This window comes from Spermophilus citellus (assembly GCF_964194105.1).
Source record: "Spermophilus citellus genome assembly, chromosome: 17".
NCBI lineage: Eukaryota > Metazoa > Chordata > Mammalia > Rodentia > Sciuridae > Spermophilus > Spermophilus citellus.
This window is the reverse complement of record NC_138199.1, coordinates 28,518,465-28,536,289: the sequence shown is the minus strand read 5'-3', so window position 1 is coordinate 28,536,289 and position 17,825 is coordinate 28,518,465. Positions and strand designations below refer to the sequence as shown.

The 17,825-nt window shown below is 36.0% G+C and overlaps 1 protein-coding gene across 2 annotated transcripts in view; it reads right to left on the bottom strand.

Annotated features, from left to right (window-relative positions):
* Positions 1-917: 917 nt before the first annotated feature.
* The window catches only part of YWHAE (tyrosine 3-monooxygenase/tryptophan 5-monooxygenase activation protein epsilon), a 39,590-nt gene continuing 22,682 nt past the window's right edge, over positions 918-17,825 (bottom strand). For both annotated transcript variants that reach the window (XM_081270275.1, XM_081270274.1), the window contains exons 2-7: positions 15,379-15,578; positions 12,359-12,465; positions 11,353-11,559; positions 7,099-7,235; positions 3,968-4,014; positions 918-1,946 (exon numbers count right to left, since the gene is read on the bottom strand). In XM_081270275.1, coding sequence (XP_081126401.1) covers positions 4,007-4,014; positions 7,099-7,235; positions 11,353-11,559; positions 12,359-12,465; positions 15,379-15,578 — 659 coding nt within the window. In that variant the 3' untranslated portion in view covers positions 918-1,946; positions 3,968-4,006. The remainder of the gene's footprint in view (positions 1,947-3,967; positions 4,015-7,098; positions 7,236-11,352; positions 11,560-12,358; positions 12,466-15,378; positions 15,579-17,825) is intronic.

Sequence of the window (17,825 nt, the reverse complement as noted above, 5' to 3'; positions counted from 1 at the left end):
CATTTGATGAGAAAAGCAATTCATAAAATGATATTTTCTAACTGCTGGCAGATGATTAAGATAAAAACTACTAGAATGTTACCCATCTTTTTAATATCCTAAAACTTAGCTACTAAGAATTGAGGCCTGGAGTATACTTATGTCAATGTGTCATTTTAGGAAAAAAAGTCAAATGTGGTTAAGAATACATGTACCAAATAAAAAATGTTTTCTAGGACACAGGAAAGCTAGAAATGCATCTTACAGATGCAAATACTTAAGCAGAAACTATTCCAAGGGTATTTACTGCAGTACCTTTCATAATAGCAAGGTTGGAAATAACTTGTCCAAAAGTAAACTTTAAAAATACAGTTCAGGTGTACATCAATGTTAAAATGAAGAGATCTAACTGCCCAATGTAAAATGACCAATATAATGTAAACACTGATGCATAAACTACCTCTGTAAGAAACTACTTACGAGTCTTTCTGGTAAGGGATAACAGAGAAAATGAATTTTTTCTTCACCTGCCACTGACCTTTTCAGGGAGGAGTATATGTCATCCCAACGAGAACTATTTTGGCACATTCAACCTTGTTTGGTTGTACACAACCCAACCTTCCGTCATAGAAAATGATCGATAATTACACCTTGTGTTAAATACTCATGTTGTACTTTAATGATCAACATACTGGGTTGCTAACTGGTTTGGAAGACAGGACATGTAATCAATTGACTTAAAAAGATTATTTAGTGTTCTTCACAACCAGATTACAGGCAGTATTTCTTTTTCCAAAATATACATCTTTGGGTGACAGATAAATAATTTATGGAAGAAAAAAGGAGAAATTTTTTCACATTCAGGCAAATGTAATACTGTCAATGTGTTTGAACTAGAGATTTTATTTTAGAAGTATAAAGGATGGAGGCGCAGTATATTTGGCATTTTTAATTTAGGTTTGTTTTATTTAAGTTTAATGTTAATTCCATGCTGTGTTTCAGTAAGAACAATACAGATTCTGTATCTGTGGCTCCAGTCAGATATCCAGTAGTACAAATTAGCTTCAAGTTACACATACTGAACAAAAGAGGTTGAGCGAGCGAAGGAGGGTAGGGGAGGCAGGGGAAAAGGGAAGGAGAAGAAACAAAGAATTGAACACGCATGCAGGCTTCTCCATACCACCTTCAATGCTAACCTGCTTCAGAGGGAGAGTAAAAAGTAGGCAAGAATGAGCAGCCACGGATTGTTGAACTGTTACCAGCACCACGCTTTTCAGCAACATTTCAGCACAATTTGAAACACTTTTTACAGCAAAACCATAACAACAAACCTCCCCCAAAACAACCTTTTAACCACCTCAAGCTAACACCCAATTAAGTTTAAACATTGGTATAAAATTCAAACAATTAGAAAAAGGAAAAAAAAAATGATACCACATATGCCTCTAAAGTGTGATCAATCAATCTCTCAGATGCATCACCTAGAAGTTTAATGGCTTTCAAATATAATTTCCATTTCTAATGGTGATCTTGCCACTTCTGGCACGGAGACAATACAGTAATGCTGAAAAAGCCTCTATGCAGTCCTGTTAGTGTCTTAAAGAACCTAAAAGCTGGGACCAGTAAATCCACAGAAATTCACTCTTGCCTTTAAGAACTTTTGGAAACGGTTTAAAAAAAAAGGAAAAAAAAAAAAAAAACAAAAACAAAAAAGAAAAAAAATCAAAACAAAACAAAAACAAAACAAAACAAAAAATATGGGGGGGGGGGGGGAACCAGGGCAGGAACCTAAATTCTGAGACCAAATGTAAAAGTCAGATTTGGTGGTTCTCAGTGACAATGGGGAACTTCCAAGGGGTGGGACAGGGAGGAGTGGGGTGGTCAGAGATGGTTTCTCTTGTTGGCTTTTATGTCTCACTGATTTTCATCTTCCACATCCTGCAGCGCTTCTTTATTCTGCTCTTCACCTGTAAAGAAGAAAGACAATATTTCATGAAGCTATAATATTCATAAAGTTGTTGTTCCAAGTCAAAAGAGACATATTTGATACCATCGGTATTGAACACAGACAGGCAAAGGACTTCTATCATCCTTCATACCTGAGTAATGTCTAAATTAAGAAGGGCTGCTAATCACGGTCCTGAAATGGTCAATAGTCATAAAAAAGAAATTGATGCACAAATCAATGATTTTATGTTTAAAAGAAGCTCTTAAAAGTACACAGCCAAAGTAATCATAGTCTTAAAATAATTTTCAAGCTTTTATGTATATCTTGGGTCAAAATACTCTTTCTCAATAACCTCACCCCTTTTAAACCAAGAGTATTTTGCTTTTTTTTGGGGGGGGGGGGGTGCAAAATCTAATTTACCCAGAAATTCATATCAGAAATGTCTCAAAAACTGAACTGAGTAATAAAATGCTCCAAAGGAGTTCTATGGTGTTTGGTGGGGGATATTCTGTTGTTGTAAATGAACACTTAACAATTTTTCTCTTGGCCAGATACATCAATCTATCATCAGATTCCTCACATCAGAGTGAAACAGCATGCTCAAAGTAAACCAGACCATTGAGGTTATTAAAGAAGGGCATTTGGACCAGTTTTCTCATGCTATTCTCTTCTTTTTGAACATGACAATTAGCCTGAGGAGTTCAACTGCACCATGACATGCAACACAAAGCCAGTCTTACTCACTAGAGGAACATCTTCCTATTAATAAGCATTAAACAAATCAGGCATAATAAAGAAACATGCAGAGGCTTTTGCTTAATAATAATAATAATAAAAGGAACAAACAGGTAAAATTACATTCTTTTGTACTTTAAACAAATCACTTATAACTTCTACAGAGTTACTAGTTTCAATCAAACTAAATTTTCAAAAAAATCAATTAACCAGAGGTCAGGAGGCAGAGCTCAGAGGCAGAACATGTGCTTTTAACACATGCAAGGCCGAGTTTGAACCCCAGTATCACATAAAAATAAATTTAAACACACACACACACACACACACACACACACACACACACTCTAAACATCTGAGGGTGGGGTCAGGTTGGGAGTAGTTAGGATTGAACCCAGGACCCTGCACAAGCTAGGCAAGTATTTTATTAAATTACAACTTTAGTCCTTTTTATTTTATTTATTTTGGGACAGGATCTCACTAAATTGCCCCAGCTGGCTTTGAACTTTGTGATCCATACACCTCAGCTTCCCAAGTAGCTGGGATGTGTGCCACCACAGAGTTAATATTTTTTAAATCAATCAATAATCATAAAATGTTCAGATCACAACCTACTCATTCATAATGCTCATTATTTAATTAGAATGGACAAATTAATACTGAATGTCTATAAATATGAAGTATTTATACTGAGAACATCTCAATCTTTTTAAAGACCTCTGTGATAAGCAATAAGTGCTATTATAGTATTATGAGTTAAGTAATGGTAGTTTTCAAATCTCCTGTGATAAAAACATCTGGCTTGATAAAGTGGCTCTCAAGATACCTCAAGAACATCAAAACTTTTTGACTTGTAATACAGAAAAAAATATGCAAAGAAAAAAAAAAGAACTCAAAAGACACCCAGCTGTTCCCCCAAAGATTCATTCTACAAATTGTTCCTGTGTTCAAAATTCAGGAAACATCATGGGAGCATTCACATTCACTCTCATTTCTAACAGAAATATATTGCCAATATAAGTTAACCCTAGGACACACTCTTAATTACTCATAAGCAATCATTAGATTTGCCAAAAGTTCCAAATAACTTTGGCAGAAAAGTCCTACACATATATAAATCACATCATCATGTAAGTCACACCCAACCAGACATAGGCAGGGGTAGCAGGCCGATGACATCTTAGAAAGTTTAGCACCTTGAAATGTAGAACAGGCAGTTTGTAAGCAACAAGATGATAAATATGCAGGCATGATTAGTGAAGAACCCAAACTGAAAGCAAAATTCACTGTGCCATGATAATGACTTACAAAGTAGAGTTTTTAGGAAAGGAAGAGTTGGATTTTCCTTTAGGAATCTATATTGCAAGGAGAGAGGGAGGGAGACAATCATATGAAAGCAACATTACAAGAAAAATAAACCAAGAGAGCAGGACAAAGGAAAACATCAATGATACAAGAGGAGTCAGATTTTGAACTTCCACTTTGTATATACTGCCCTCTAAGAAATAATCTGTCTAATCCTTCCTTGTACTTCTAAGAAAATAATATCCTTTTATAAAGTACACAGAAAAGTGATAGGTATTTCTGTGCCTATTCCTTCTAGATTTTGGAGGAACAGATAGCACACACATATTCTTTTGTATGAAACAGTCCTCTTAGAGAAAAGGACTGAAATCACCCTGAGAGGAAAGGGCAGTGATCCCTTTAAAGAACTATGTTCCAAAACACTGGGACAGACATTAACATACACTGTAGTAACAAGACATAAAAGCATGTAAGTAAACTGCATACATTTCTTCCTTTAGAAACGCTCAATTCAAATCCTTCATGACACTACTTTGCACAGCCAGAAATAAAGGAGAAAACCACCTAAATAATACTTATAAACTAAATGCAAGTAACATTCTGGAAAATCACAAATTTCATGATAGTAATTCTATATTTAGCATGGAATCTATTACAAATCACCTAAGAGAACATACAGTACTATACTTTTTTTAAAGCAAAAGTGGTAAAAAATTTCCTAATGCCCTTAATAATTTAAGCTTACTACAATATTAACAATCTTTTTTTTCATTGTTAATATTATCATGCTCCTTAACTATAAGCATTTTTAAACAAAAAATGTAATAACTAATAAAAATACTGTTTTTACTAAATTTGATCAACTGTTCAAATTATAGACTGAATAAGGAACTGAAACAACTGAATTTCTCCAGATTAAAAATAACTTTCACTCTCTGATTTCTGATCATCATATGAGCTCCTTCCCCTCTGCCATACTCTTCTGCCATGATGTTCAGCCTCACCTTGAGCCCAGTCTGCTTTCTATGGTGAGACGTCTGAAACCATAAGCCCCCAAATAAAACTCTCCCTCCTCTATAGTTGTTCTGGTTTTGTCTCAGAGGAAAAAAAGCTAACTAAAACAGAAGTTGGTACCAGCAGTGGGGATTACTGTTGACAAACCTGACCACGTGGGTTTACAACTTCTGGAACTTTTTGGAATTGGAGAAATTTTGAAATGTGTAGCGGTGCAAGTTGGCCAATTCCAGTGGGAGCTCAGAAGACCAGAATGCCAACAGGACTATGGACAGTGAAAACAAGGCTCGAGGGGGTTTAGAGGAAGAAGGGGAGAACACTAAAACTAACTTTCAGGATTAAAGAAAAACCTATGCTAAAATGTCACAAGAAATCTTTGTACAAAGAATCTTTCCTATCATGAAAATAGTTTAAAGAAGATATTCCAATTTTAAGATGGTCCACTTCATAAAACCATACTCAATAACCCAAATATGACAGTTAACATTCTGTATAAAAATAGAATGATGACATATAGTCTACTTTGACTAATTAACTCTTAATTATCTGTGAGAATGAGCTATAGGTATATTAGAGAATATAAATTTAATTTATATTTAATTGGAAAATCTAGCAACTTAGATACTGTAAGGTCTGGCATCAAGTGTCTTTAAAAAGGCATTTCAACCCAGGTCACCTCTGTTACTTTCAGCCTTAAAAACATGTCCCGAGATTGGAGGAGTAGAGTTTACTTAAAGGAAAGCAGCAATTGTTCCTGCTTACCAAACTCTCCACATGCTTTCCTTTTCATTTTGCTTTCCCTTTTATTCCCTCAAAGAGGCACAGAAATACTAATTCACCGAGCTGTGGGCAACTGGCCATTCTTTCTAACAGTTATTGTCAAAAAACCATAGAATTTTAAGCTAGATGGAACCTGAAGTCATTGTAGTTTAGATATGGGAAACTAGTTTTGTGTTCCAAAGAACTAATAGTGGTTTTCTGAAGTTTTGTTTGGAAAAGCACCCTTGGCTTCCTCTGAATTTGTTCTAGTCAGTTACATTTCAAATCTTATTAATTCAGACCTAGTCAAACACATGAAAACTTCATAAACACAGGAGCTTTAGAATTTAGAAGCTAAATTACCTCATTCTCATATTAGTACCATAACCTAAGTCAGAAATTTAATTCAATCTTTGCAGAGTAAACAAACTGACAACATATATATATATATATATACCCCAATACATAGACATCACAGCATGTGTGTTTGGCCAACAGACGATATAGCCATCCTCAAGCAACATAACATATACTTCAATTTGGATGCTTTAGAAACTGTAGCTAAAACTGTCAACACACTTTATGTTCTAACCCTTTACCACCATCACCAGCAACCATACAACTATCTCATAATGGTCATATCACACTGTCCTCTCTCCAGTCCACCTTCAATAGGGGGAGAGGGTTGTAACACAGTGGTAGAGCATGAGTTTCAATTGCCAGCAAAATAAACATTACAAATTTGGATCTCCACATTTAAAATAAAGATTTGTACACATTCCCTCAATCACAATTAAATTTTATAAAACACTCTTAGTTACTGTGTGGAACTGAAAACCTTTCCAAGTAAAACTCCATCAAACCCCTTAAATAAATACCCAAGAACAAAACATTTCATTTCTCTACAGACTTCAGGAGGAAAATAAGTCCCTTTTTAGATGAAAGATTTCCAAACAAAGGTACATCAAAAATAGCTAACAATACCATCTAGTTTGAAATACAATTAACTTCTACCTCCCCAAACTGAATCTGAGAAGATGAAATTGTCTGCTCTCCCATCCCTCTTTCCCTCAGCCTTCAAAGAACTGTGAAAGAGGTAAACTAAGTTTAACAAAACATTTTTAATTAGAGACAAAACTTTAAAATCTTTAAATATTAACATAAGATCCCCCTATTCTAAATGTCTTTTATCTCTATGCTTTTCTTTGGTACCATTTCCTATGAAGGCAGTAATTGATATTTGGTAGCAGACAGGCTCTGAATTTATGTTATATTTTAATGTTAAAAAAACAAAGAAATTTTAAAAATGAGTAAAATGATCCAGCAACTCAGATACAATTAACTACAGAAAGTTTACTTACCATCACCCTGCATGTCTGAAGTCCATAGTGTCAGGTTATCACGTAACAATTGCATGATAAGTGTAGAGTCCTTATAGCTTTCTTCACTCAGTGTATCCAGTTCTGCAATTGCATCATCAAAAGCTGCTTTTGCCAACCTAAAATTAAATACATGTATTACAAAAATTAACAGTGCAAAAATAATGAGATATCAATCTTACCCTTCCAGTTGAATAATGGTAACAATGATTTTTTAAAAAGAATTATTTGGGGGGCTAGGGTTGTGGCCCAGCAGTAGAGCTCTCGCCTAGCATGCTCGAGGTGATGGGTTTGATCCTCAGCACCACCTAAATAAAGAGGTGGAGTTCTGACAAATACTATAACACGAATGGATGTTGAAAACATTATTTTAAAAAAGAAGAATTAATTTGGAATAAATATACTTTGAGCACTACTTTTTACTATGCGTTCTGCAAGCATCTTACCACTGGCTACAATATACAGACCTAATTCTATATAGGCTAACAACATGTACAAATTCCAAGAGAAACCACCATCAAAATATATGCAAAATAATAAAAGCATTTTTGCAAGTTCTAGTTAATGGTTCAATTACTTAAGTTTTATAGCAACAGAAAGTCTCAAGACAATACCCAGGAACTTTGTAGTAAAACTGTACACTAGCATAAAGGGAACTTTAGGCTTAATGTTTTCCTATAAATCTCACACACACACCACACACACAAATTACTTCTAAAAGTTAAATTTAATTGCTCTCTCCATTCCTTATTCTTTAAATCACTTCCATTGAAAAGAGGAAAAAAAAAGGATTTTTACTGCTATAATATTTATTATGAAAACTTTTATAAAATAAATAAATAGGAAGCTGAGGGTGGAAGCATATGCCTGTAATTCTACTAACTCCAGAGGGTGACGCAGCAGATCACAAAGTTCAAGGCCAGCCTCAGCAACTTAGGGGAACTGTTCTCAAAAAATAAAAAGGACTGAGGAGTGTAGCTTAGTGGTAGAGTACCACTGGATTCAATCACCAATATCACACAAAAAAGTGAGGAAGCCAGGCAGGATGACACATGCCTATAATTCCAGTGACTGGAGAGACTGGGGCAGTAAGATCACAAGTTTTAGACCAGCCTCAGTAATTTATTGAGGCCTTAAGCAATTTAATGAGACCCTGTCTCATTAGGACTGAGGAGTAAGCTCAGTGGTACAATGCCCCAGGTTCAAGAACAAAAAAGTTGGAGAGATTGTGGTAGAATAACTACCATGTATGAGGTTGTGTGTGTTCTCCAGCAGCACCACCAATAATAAAATTTCCTATGACATATAATCAAAAAGACTTTACAATTTGTAATATAACAAAACTAGGGGCTGGGGATGTGGCTCAAGCGGTAGCGCGCTCGCCTGGCATGCGTGCGGCCCGGGTTCGATCCTCAGCACCACATACCAACAAAGATGTTGTGTCCGCCAAGAACTAAAAAAACAAAAACAAAACAACAACAACAACAACAACAACAAAAAAACTATTCTTGGGCTGTGGATGTGACTCAAGCGGTAGCGCGCTCGCCTGGCATGCGTGCGGCCCGGGTTCGATCCTCAGCACCACATACAAATAAAGATGTGTCCGCCGAAAACGAAAAAAAAAATAAATAAATATTAAAAAAAATTCTCTCAAAAAAATAAATAAAACCTTTAAAAAAAACTATTCTTAAAATGCATGCAAAGAAGCTAACAAAAATAAGCTATAAACAATAGAACTGAGCCCAGAAGAAAACTGTCATATACATAACTGTCAGTTAACTTCATAAATTAGGGTACCAAAATCATTCAACAACAAAACGCAACTTCAACAAAATGTTATTAAGAAAACTAGATATTCACATGCATGACAATGAACTCTTGCATTATTACAAAAAAATTTAAATTAACTAAAAAAAAAAAGGGATCAAAGGGCTGGGGATGTACAAGAGTACCTTGCCTGGCACACATTAAGGCCCTGAGTAGGACCACCAGCAGTAGCACAAGTATGTATACACAAACACACACACACACACACACACACCCCAAAGACCTAGAAACTTACAATCTAAAACTATGAAATACTGGAAGAGAAAAAACCAAAACAGGATAAAAACATTCATGGCACTGGATCTGAACATGGCTTTTTTTTTTTTTTTTTTGGTGGGCAGGGGTGCGGAGAGTACTGGGAATTAAATACCAGGGCACTTAACCACAGCCACAGAAGTTTTCATTTTGAGAAAAGGTCTTGCTAAGGTACTGAGGATTGGCTTAGAACTTTTGCATTCCTCCTGGCTCAGCCTCAATAGTCACTGGGATTACATGCGCCACCATACTTGGTGGATTTTTTTTTTTTTTAAAGAGCTGTGGATTGAACCCAGGGCCTTGTGAGGCAAGGCAAGCACTTTACCAACTGAGCTGTATCACCAGCCCTGGATTTTATTTTCTTACATGACAAAGCATGGGAAATTTTTCAAAAATTGATAAATTTGATTTCATCAGATTAAAAACATTTAAACGTCAAAAAGTAGTATCAAGCTGGGCACAGTGGTACAAAAGTATAATTCTACCTACATAAGAGACTAAAGCAGAGAGATTCTTTTTTTAGTTATAGATGGACACAATATTTTATTTATTTTTATGTGGTGCTTAGGATCAAACCTAGTGCCTCACATATGCAAGGCAAGTGTTGTACCACTCAACTACAACCCCAGCCCAAAGCAGAGGGATTCTTAAGTTGAAGCCAGCATGGACACCTTAGGGAGACCCTGTCTCAACAAATAAAAAATTTTAAAAAGCCAGGGTATAGTTCAACAATAGATAGAGCACCTTAGGTCCAAAATTCATAGTACCAAAACAATAAAAGTAAAAAAAAAAACAGCAGGTGTTAGTAAAAACATGGAGAAAATAGAACTCTCAAATTTTGCTGATGGGAATGAAAAATGATTCACTTTCTGTAGAAGAGGTTGGACTCCTCAAAAAGTTGAAGCAGAATTACCATGCCCATCAATTCTACTTCTAGGGAGGATTAAAAATAGGGATTCAAACAGATACTTGTTATGCTGATGATGACAGCATTATTTAAAAAGACAAAAACCAAAAAACAAAACACAACTAGTCATCAAAAGATAAACTAAATGTGTTATAAATGGAACATTCAGCCTCAAAAAGGACTTCAGGGGTACCCTTCAAACCCCTGAAGTCCTTTGTAGCTCAGTGGTAAAGCACCTGCCCAGCATGCCCAAAGCCCTGGCTTCAAAAAAAACAGAGGACTTTAGTAGAGATACATGCTATAATGTGAATAAATCTTGAAAATATGCTTATAAAATAAGCCATACAGAAAAGAACAAATATTATGATACCGAGTATTGGAGGTACCTAGAACAGGCAAATTCAGAAGCAGAAAATAAAATAGATAGGTGTGTAGTCTACATCTATAATCCCTGCCCCTCAGAAGGCTGAAACAGGAGGATAACCAAGTTCAAGGCAAGCCTGGGCAATTGGAACTGGGTTAGAGGAGAAACTGGAGCAGAGTGCTGATGAAAAGTCTTGAAACAGAAAGTCAGTTACACAACACTGTGGCTATACTTAATGTCACTGAACTGTACACTTAAAAATGGTTAAAATCATAAAAACTCATGTGATGTGTACTTAACCACAATTTTTGAAATCTGTATCTATAATAATCAAAAACACTAAAATTTATATCTACAATATCAAAAACTAGGAACAACCTAAAGTAAAAACAAGAGAATAGCTTACATTAATGACACTGAAAACTGTTTTCATTAAGACTAAAAATACTAGTAATATATTCAACTAATAAGAGAATAATAATTCCTTCCTAGAGGTGCTGGGAATCAAACTCCAGGCCTTATGTCTGCTAGACAAGTGCCCTACATCCCCAATCCCAGAAAATAACTAATTAAAAGCATGCCCATAAAGACTAAAAGGTGACATACAAAAATTAATTTTATAATGGTAATTCCTCATTCCTTTCCCACACACATTATGCTAAAATCTTTTGAATCTACAATTCAGATCTACAGATCTGAAACAATCAACACAATGATTATTAACTGCTATGTGTCTGTTACCCCAACAGTTTCAGCAAGAACCAAAAGAATTCATGTGACTAAGACTACAAAGATGGTTCCAATGAACAAAATAAGTATCTATCTCTTCCTCCAGAACCTTTTCACTTCACATTGAGAGCTTCTGTTCTCCTCCATGACTTACCTGCAGGCACGGTCAGGGGAATTAAGAATTTCATAGTAGAATACAGAAAAATTGAGAGCAAGACCTAAACGAATGGGGTGCGTTGGTGGAAGTTCTGTCATTGCAATATCACTAGCAGCTTTATAAGCCACTAGGCTGTTCTCTGCAGCCTCCTTCCTGTCATTTCCTGTGGCAAACTCAGCCAGATACCTGTGGTAGTCCCCTTTCCTACAACAAAACAAAACCAAAATTAGGAATGCATTTGAAATTGAAAAACTTTAAAATTTTTATAATATATAAAATAAAATATATAGCCCAATTAAAAAAAAAAAAGCATTTAAAAACCCGGAATGAGGAACTAGAGATCTGTCTCCTTGATCATGAAATAAATGCTTCCTTTTTCCCTCCATGTGGTACTGGGTTTGCACTAAGACCTTGAGCATGTGCTCTACTATTGACATCCCCAGCCCTCAAAAAAATGTTTCTATATAATGGTTAAAACTGCACTGTGGGCTGGGCGTGGTGGACCCTACATATAATCCCAGCTACTCAGGAGGCTGAAGCAGAAGGATAGCAGATTTGGAGCCAGTCTAAGCAATTTACTAAGACTCCGTCTTAAAATAAAGGGCTGGGGATATAGCTCAGTGCTAGAGCACTTGACTTGCATGTGAGACACCCCCCCACACACACATTTGATTCCAGGGGTGTGGGGGTGTGTGGATGGATGGATAGATAGTGAAGTGTAAGCTATAGATGGGAGAAGAATCCCAAAGCAAAAGAAGGTAAATAAAGCAAAAGCCAATATATTTTTTATAATAGACTGATCATCTTAAAATCAATTCTCTAATAGCAGTGAAATCTGCAAATGAATATCAAGCTATTTAAGTTTTAAGAATCACTCCTCCCATATAACCTTCTAACATTAAATAATTTATTAAAACAAAAGCTGAAAACCTATGTAGAAAAAATGTCATGATTCTAAGGCCAACTTTTAATCTTACATTTTCCCTTCTAGTATGGAACCTACATTTTATAATAGAAAACCTTGGACTCGCCAGTGTTAGCTGCTGGAATGAGGTGTTTGTCCAGTACATCCAGAATGTCACAACAGATTAGCTTTAGCTCGGTCTCAACCTGGAAGGGTGGGGGGGAAAAATCAGATTAAGTCTAGAAATTCTATAAAGTATTACACATTTGACCACCTACCTCTGGCTTTAAGAAAGGAAAATCTAGGCCGGGCATGGTGGCATATGCCTGTAATCCCAGCGCCTCAGGAGACTGAGGCAGGAGGATCACAAGTTCAAAGCCAGCCTCAGCAAAAGCAAGATGCTAAGCAACTCAGTTGAGACCCTGTCTCTACATAAAATACAAAAAAATAGGGCTGGGGATGTGGTCAATGGTTGAGTGTCCCTGAGTTCAATGCCCAGTACAAAAAAAAAAAAAAAAAAGGAAGGAAAGTCTAGTATAAAATAGAACACACCCCTCTCTTAAACCTCCTCCTTTCTTGACCCAAAATTACAGAAAGACTGTCTCCAGATTATTAACTGTAACTTTTCCTCTCTGAATGCTATTCCTTAAGGGTGTACTTACACACCCCACACCTCTCAGTTCAGCAACAGAATTGCCAGTAATAATTTAACACCAGTTGCTTTTAAATGCTGGGCATTTAGTGAACTACCAACTGTTACCTCCATTTACAGAGGAAAAAGAGAAGTTAAGATTCCTTACTTATCCTAAAGTCCAACAACAAAAACTCAAGTGGGCTGCAATTTGCCTTGTCCATCAAAACCTGGATTTAATTCCCCTAATATATGAACCCAGACAGGGTACAAAGTAAAAAAAAAAAAAAAAAAAAAAAAAATCGACAGTTTATCTTCAATACTCACATTCCTAACTATATTCCAAGAACCAATCACTTTAGTGGAAGTGATTCACAAACAGTTATGGCACCAAAAATCTGCAGGCCAAAGTAAATACTGCCACTCATTTCTTATCAATTTATAATGCCAAAAATACACAGTACCCCCCAACTATACATGATCATCTTGTCATCAATTTCCTATTAATTCTCAGTAATACTGTTAAACCTTCCTAGTTTGATCTCCTTTGCATTAATAAAGAATTCTCCCTCTTTCTCTTCTCCTAGTCTTGACCTTAACCTAAGTAAAACTAGCTGTCTTCTGAATAAAGTACCTGCCTGATAATTTTCAAGTAGAGAATGCCCTAGGAGTATGAAGATTTCTAAGTTCTCTTAAATCCTCGCCTATTGGATATGACTGCTTTTATTACTCCAAAGCAAATCTCCAGGCCCTTTCCCACATTCATGAAATATATATAGCCTACTTCTCCAATAACTGATACTGCACCAAGGTATTATCTTCCATGTTCCATTCAGCACAGCCCTTTTTTTTTCCCTGCTTGTGGTAATGGGGATTGAATCCAGGGATGCTCTACCACTGAGCTACAGCCTCAGCCCTTTTTGAGATACTATCTAAGTGACTGAGGTTGGCCTTGCATTCCTCCTACTTCAACCTCTAGGAATAACTGGAATTAAAGGCATGCACCACCAAGCCCAGAATAAACAATTCATTGATCTCTATCTATGACCTTAACCTCAACTGTGTTGCTGTATCCTAAATTCTAATATTCCAACTCTTAGCCTATAACTTCTTCTTTTGCTTTTTTTTAACTCATTATTCCTATTTAGAGAGTGGGCAAACCTCCAGTCTACTGATTTCATATTCTCAAGTTATCAGTTATTGTGCTCAATTCATGCTTCCCTTCACTCATTAGACAAAATCCCACAACTAGCTCATAGCATTTTTCTTCATCATCTTTTCTCATTTCCTCAGCCCTCTGGTTCAAACTTGTCTACTGCCAACCCATATTATTTGTTTCACCATATTTGAGGGTGGGGGTGTAATGCCAACCCTAACTCACTACATTCTATGTTACCTCAATCTGTTATTTAACACTTAGAACCTGTTTTTGCCATCTATACATTGAGATAATATCTACCTTTTCAGGGTTATTTATTTATTTTGTTGACACTGAACCTAGGAACCTAAAGCATACTAGGCAAATTTCTACCACTGATACATCCCAAGCCCCACCTTTATATGCATGTATAAACGAACATGATCTAAAATAACCTCATGAAACAATTCTTAATCCAAAACCCTCTGATAATTTCTGTTTAAAAAACAATAACTAGGGGCTGGGGTTGTGGCTCAGTGGTAGAGCACTCGCCTTGCAGATGCTAGGTCCTGGGTTCAATTCTCAGCACCTTAAAAAAATAAAGGTATTATGTCCAATTACCACTAAAAAATAAATATTTTTTAAAAATGACTAGAATAAGACTCCATATGGAGAGTGACAGTATGTTTCAAATTGTGTGGCACACAAGAGACATACAAAATTGCCCCTAAATGTTGTCAATGATGTTTTAATACTTATTATAATAAAAGCAACAATTAAATTTGTTCTCTAGTTGTGCTCTGATCAAAACTATACACAGCCAGACCAGGGCACATGCTTGTAGTCCTGAAATACTCTGTAGCTGTAATTTCTAATTCAGGTGAATAAAAAGATGAATATTCAATGTGTGCTACAGGATGACCTAAAATATTCAATGTCTAAGGCCAAATTACTTACAGCCATAAGCCTGAGACTTACGCCACTTAAAAAAAAAAAAAAAAAACAAAAAAAAACAAAAAAAAACAAGCCTCCTTTCTCTTGGAGAATTTTTTTTTTAAACTATAAACACAAACATAAAAGGCAAAAGTCAGGACACATTTATTTAATCCCACACACTTACCAGAGGGCCTGGGTCCTCCTGATCATGGACTGGAACCTCTAAAACTATGAGCCAAAATAACCTTTTTATAATTTAATTACCTAAAATATTTTCTTACAGTAAAAGAAGCTGACTAATTCAAGTAAGACTTTCAATAGAAGAATGTAACAAAATTCTACAAATTAACCCAACGTCAACTTCTACATGTAAGAAATAACAATCATTTTCCTTGAAAAATGCAACCATCTCACCATTTGCCGATATTCCCGAATCATTTTTAGTTTATCTTCTCCTCCCTTGTTTTCTTCTTTCTGTTCAATGCTGCTGATTATTCTCCAAGAAGCTCTTCTAGCTCCAATCACATTTTTATATGCAACAGATAGGAGGTTTCTTTCTTCAACTGTCAGCTCCACATCCATCCCTGCTACTTTCTTCATTGATTCCACCATTTCTAAATGGGAGAAAAAAAAATCAGTCCATACAAACTTAAAAATCTTTGTTAACATCTCTTTCACAGTGCCCACTCCCTTCGCCAAGTTAACAGAAAGCAAGAGCAAAAATATTTAACAAAAATAGGGGCTATGTGTATAGATCAACAGAAGAGCACATGGACCCTGTGGATCAATCATGGATCAATCAACAGCACCTACTTGATGTTAACAAAAAAGAAATTTTAACAAAAATAACCTCATAATCATAAAAACTAATGGGACAGCAGGACCAGGAAAAAGCCACCTATAATCTTATCTACTGAGATTGACTGAAGTCATATATATGCATGTATAAACGAAGTCAATCTCAGTCAAGCTCAAAGTAAGCCTTGGCAACTTAGCAAGATCCTGTCTCCATAAATAAATAAATTAATAATGATGATGATAAAATAATAATATACTGGGGATGTAGCTTAGTGGCAGAACACACCTGGGTTCAATTCTTAGTGCTGTGGAAATAATAAAAAATTAGAAGAGGGCTGGGGATGTGGCTCAAGCAGTAGTGCGCTCGCCTGGCATGCGCAGGGCAGTGGGTTTGATCCTCAGCACCACATAAAAATAAAGATGTTGGGTCCACCAAAAACTAAAAAATAAAGAATATTAAAAAATTCTCTCTCTAAAAAAAAAAATAGAAGAGCCAACAAGAGAATATAGAGCATAAGTTATATGGAATCAGGAAAACTTCATGCAATGTCTAGTATGATTTATATTATGATTTGGAGGCATCTCAGATTAAATAAGAATACTCACCTATCCATTCTCCAGTCAAAGTAATCAGGCTGGCAGTTTGAGAAAAAGATTAAAAATTTACAGGCTCTAGCCAAGCATAGTGGCACACATCTGAAATCCCAACAACAGAAGGATCACCAAAGTTCGAGGTCCCAAGCAAATTAGCAAGACTCTGTCTCAAAAATAAACGGGGTAGGGTTGTGGCTCAGAGGTAGAACACTTGCCTAGCATGCGTGAGGCATTGGGTTTGATCCTCAGCACCATATAAATATAAGATAAAGGTATTGTGTCCACCTTTAAATAAAAAAAATAAATATTAAAAAATATATAAAATAAATAAAGAGATCTGGGGATGTAGCTTGTAGGTAAAGTGCCTCTGAGCTCAATTCCCAGTACCCCATTAAAAAAAAAAAAGTTTACATGTTCTAAAACATGTTGCCTTACAAGTAACTACAAATTGAACTGTATTTCAAAAAAACCTACCAAAATCTCAAGAGGAAGGGGGGATTCATTCAAACAACAAAAGTATACTGAGCACATGAGTCACAAGTACAAACCTGTGATTGGGGTGGGGGTAGGGGATTTAAGTCAGGAGTACTTTACCACTGAACTATAATCCAATTCTTTTTTTCTTCCTTTTCTTTTAAGACATGGTCTCACTAAGTCACGTAGAGCCTCACTAAATTGCTGAGGCTGGCCTCAAATTTGCAATCCTCCTTCCTCAGCCTCCTGAGTCACTGTGTCATGGTACCCTGCAAACTTTTGATGTTTCTAACCCTCCTTTTAGAAAAGCATAATCTACCTAAGAATTCATTCACTGGTAAATCGCTAATGGTTACTATCTGTTACCACTAGGTGGCAAGCAAAGAAAAGGGCCCAAATAATCTTTGGAATATCCCAATACATAAAAAATACTACGAGAAAACAAAGAACCAAAAACAGCTCAATAATACCAAACAAATGTATTAACAACAAAAATGATGCTTTTAGAAAAGACTTAATGCCATCATTATCAAGTGGCTCTCCATGTTTACAGATTCAGAATTTTTGGTGATGAGACATAAAAATCTGGTTTTTTTTTAAACAAGCATATATTAATTCCTTAAGCATAAGCATACATTAACAAATAGGTAAAATGACAGCACCTTCACTGTTTAACAGTATGGTAAAAATAAGGAAGTCTTCCAAATGTGCAACCCCAGGAAAATGCCTCAAAAACCATCCCTTCAGCCGGGCACAGTGGTGTATAAATTGTACTCCCAGTTGCTGGGGAGACTGAGACAGGAGGATTTTTTAGTTCAAAGCAGACTCTGAAACTCAGCAACTCAGTGACACTGTCTCTAAATAAAATTTAAAAAGGGCTGGGGATGTGGCTCAGTAGTTAAGTGGTCCTGGTTGAATCCCTGGTACACCCCCCCAAAAAAATCGAAAATAGAAGTATTAAGATGCAATAAAGCGGGGCTGGGGATGTGGCTCAA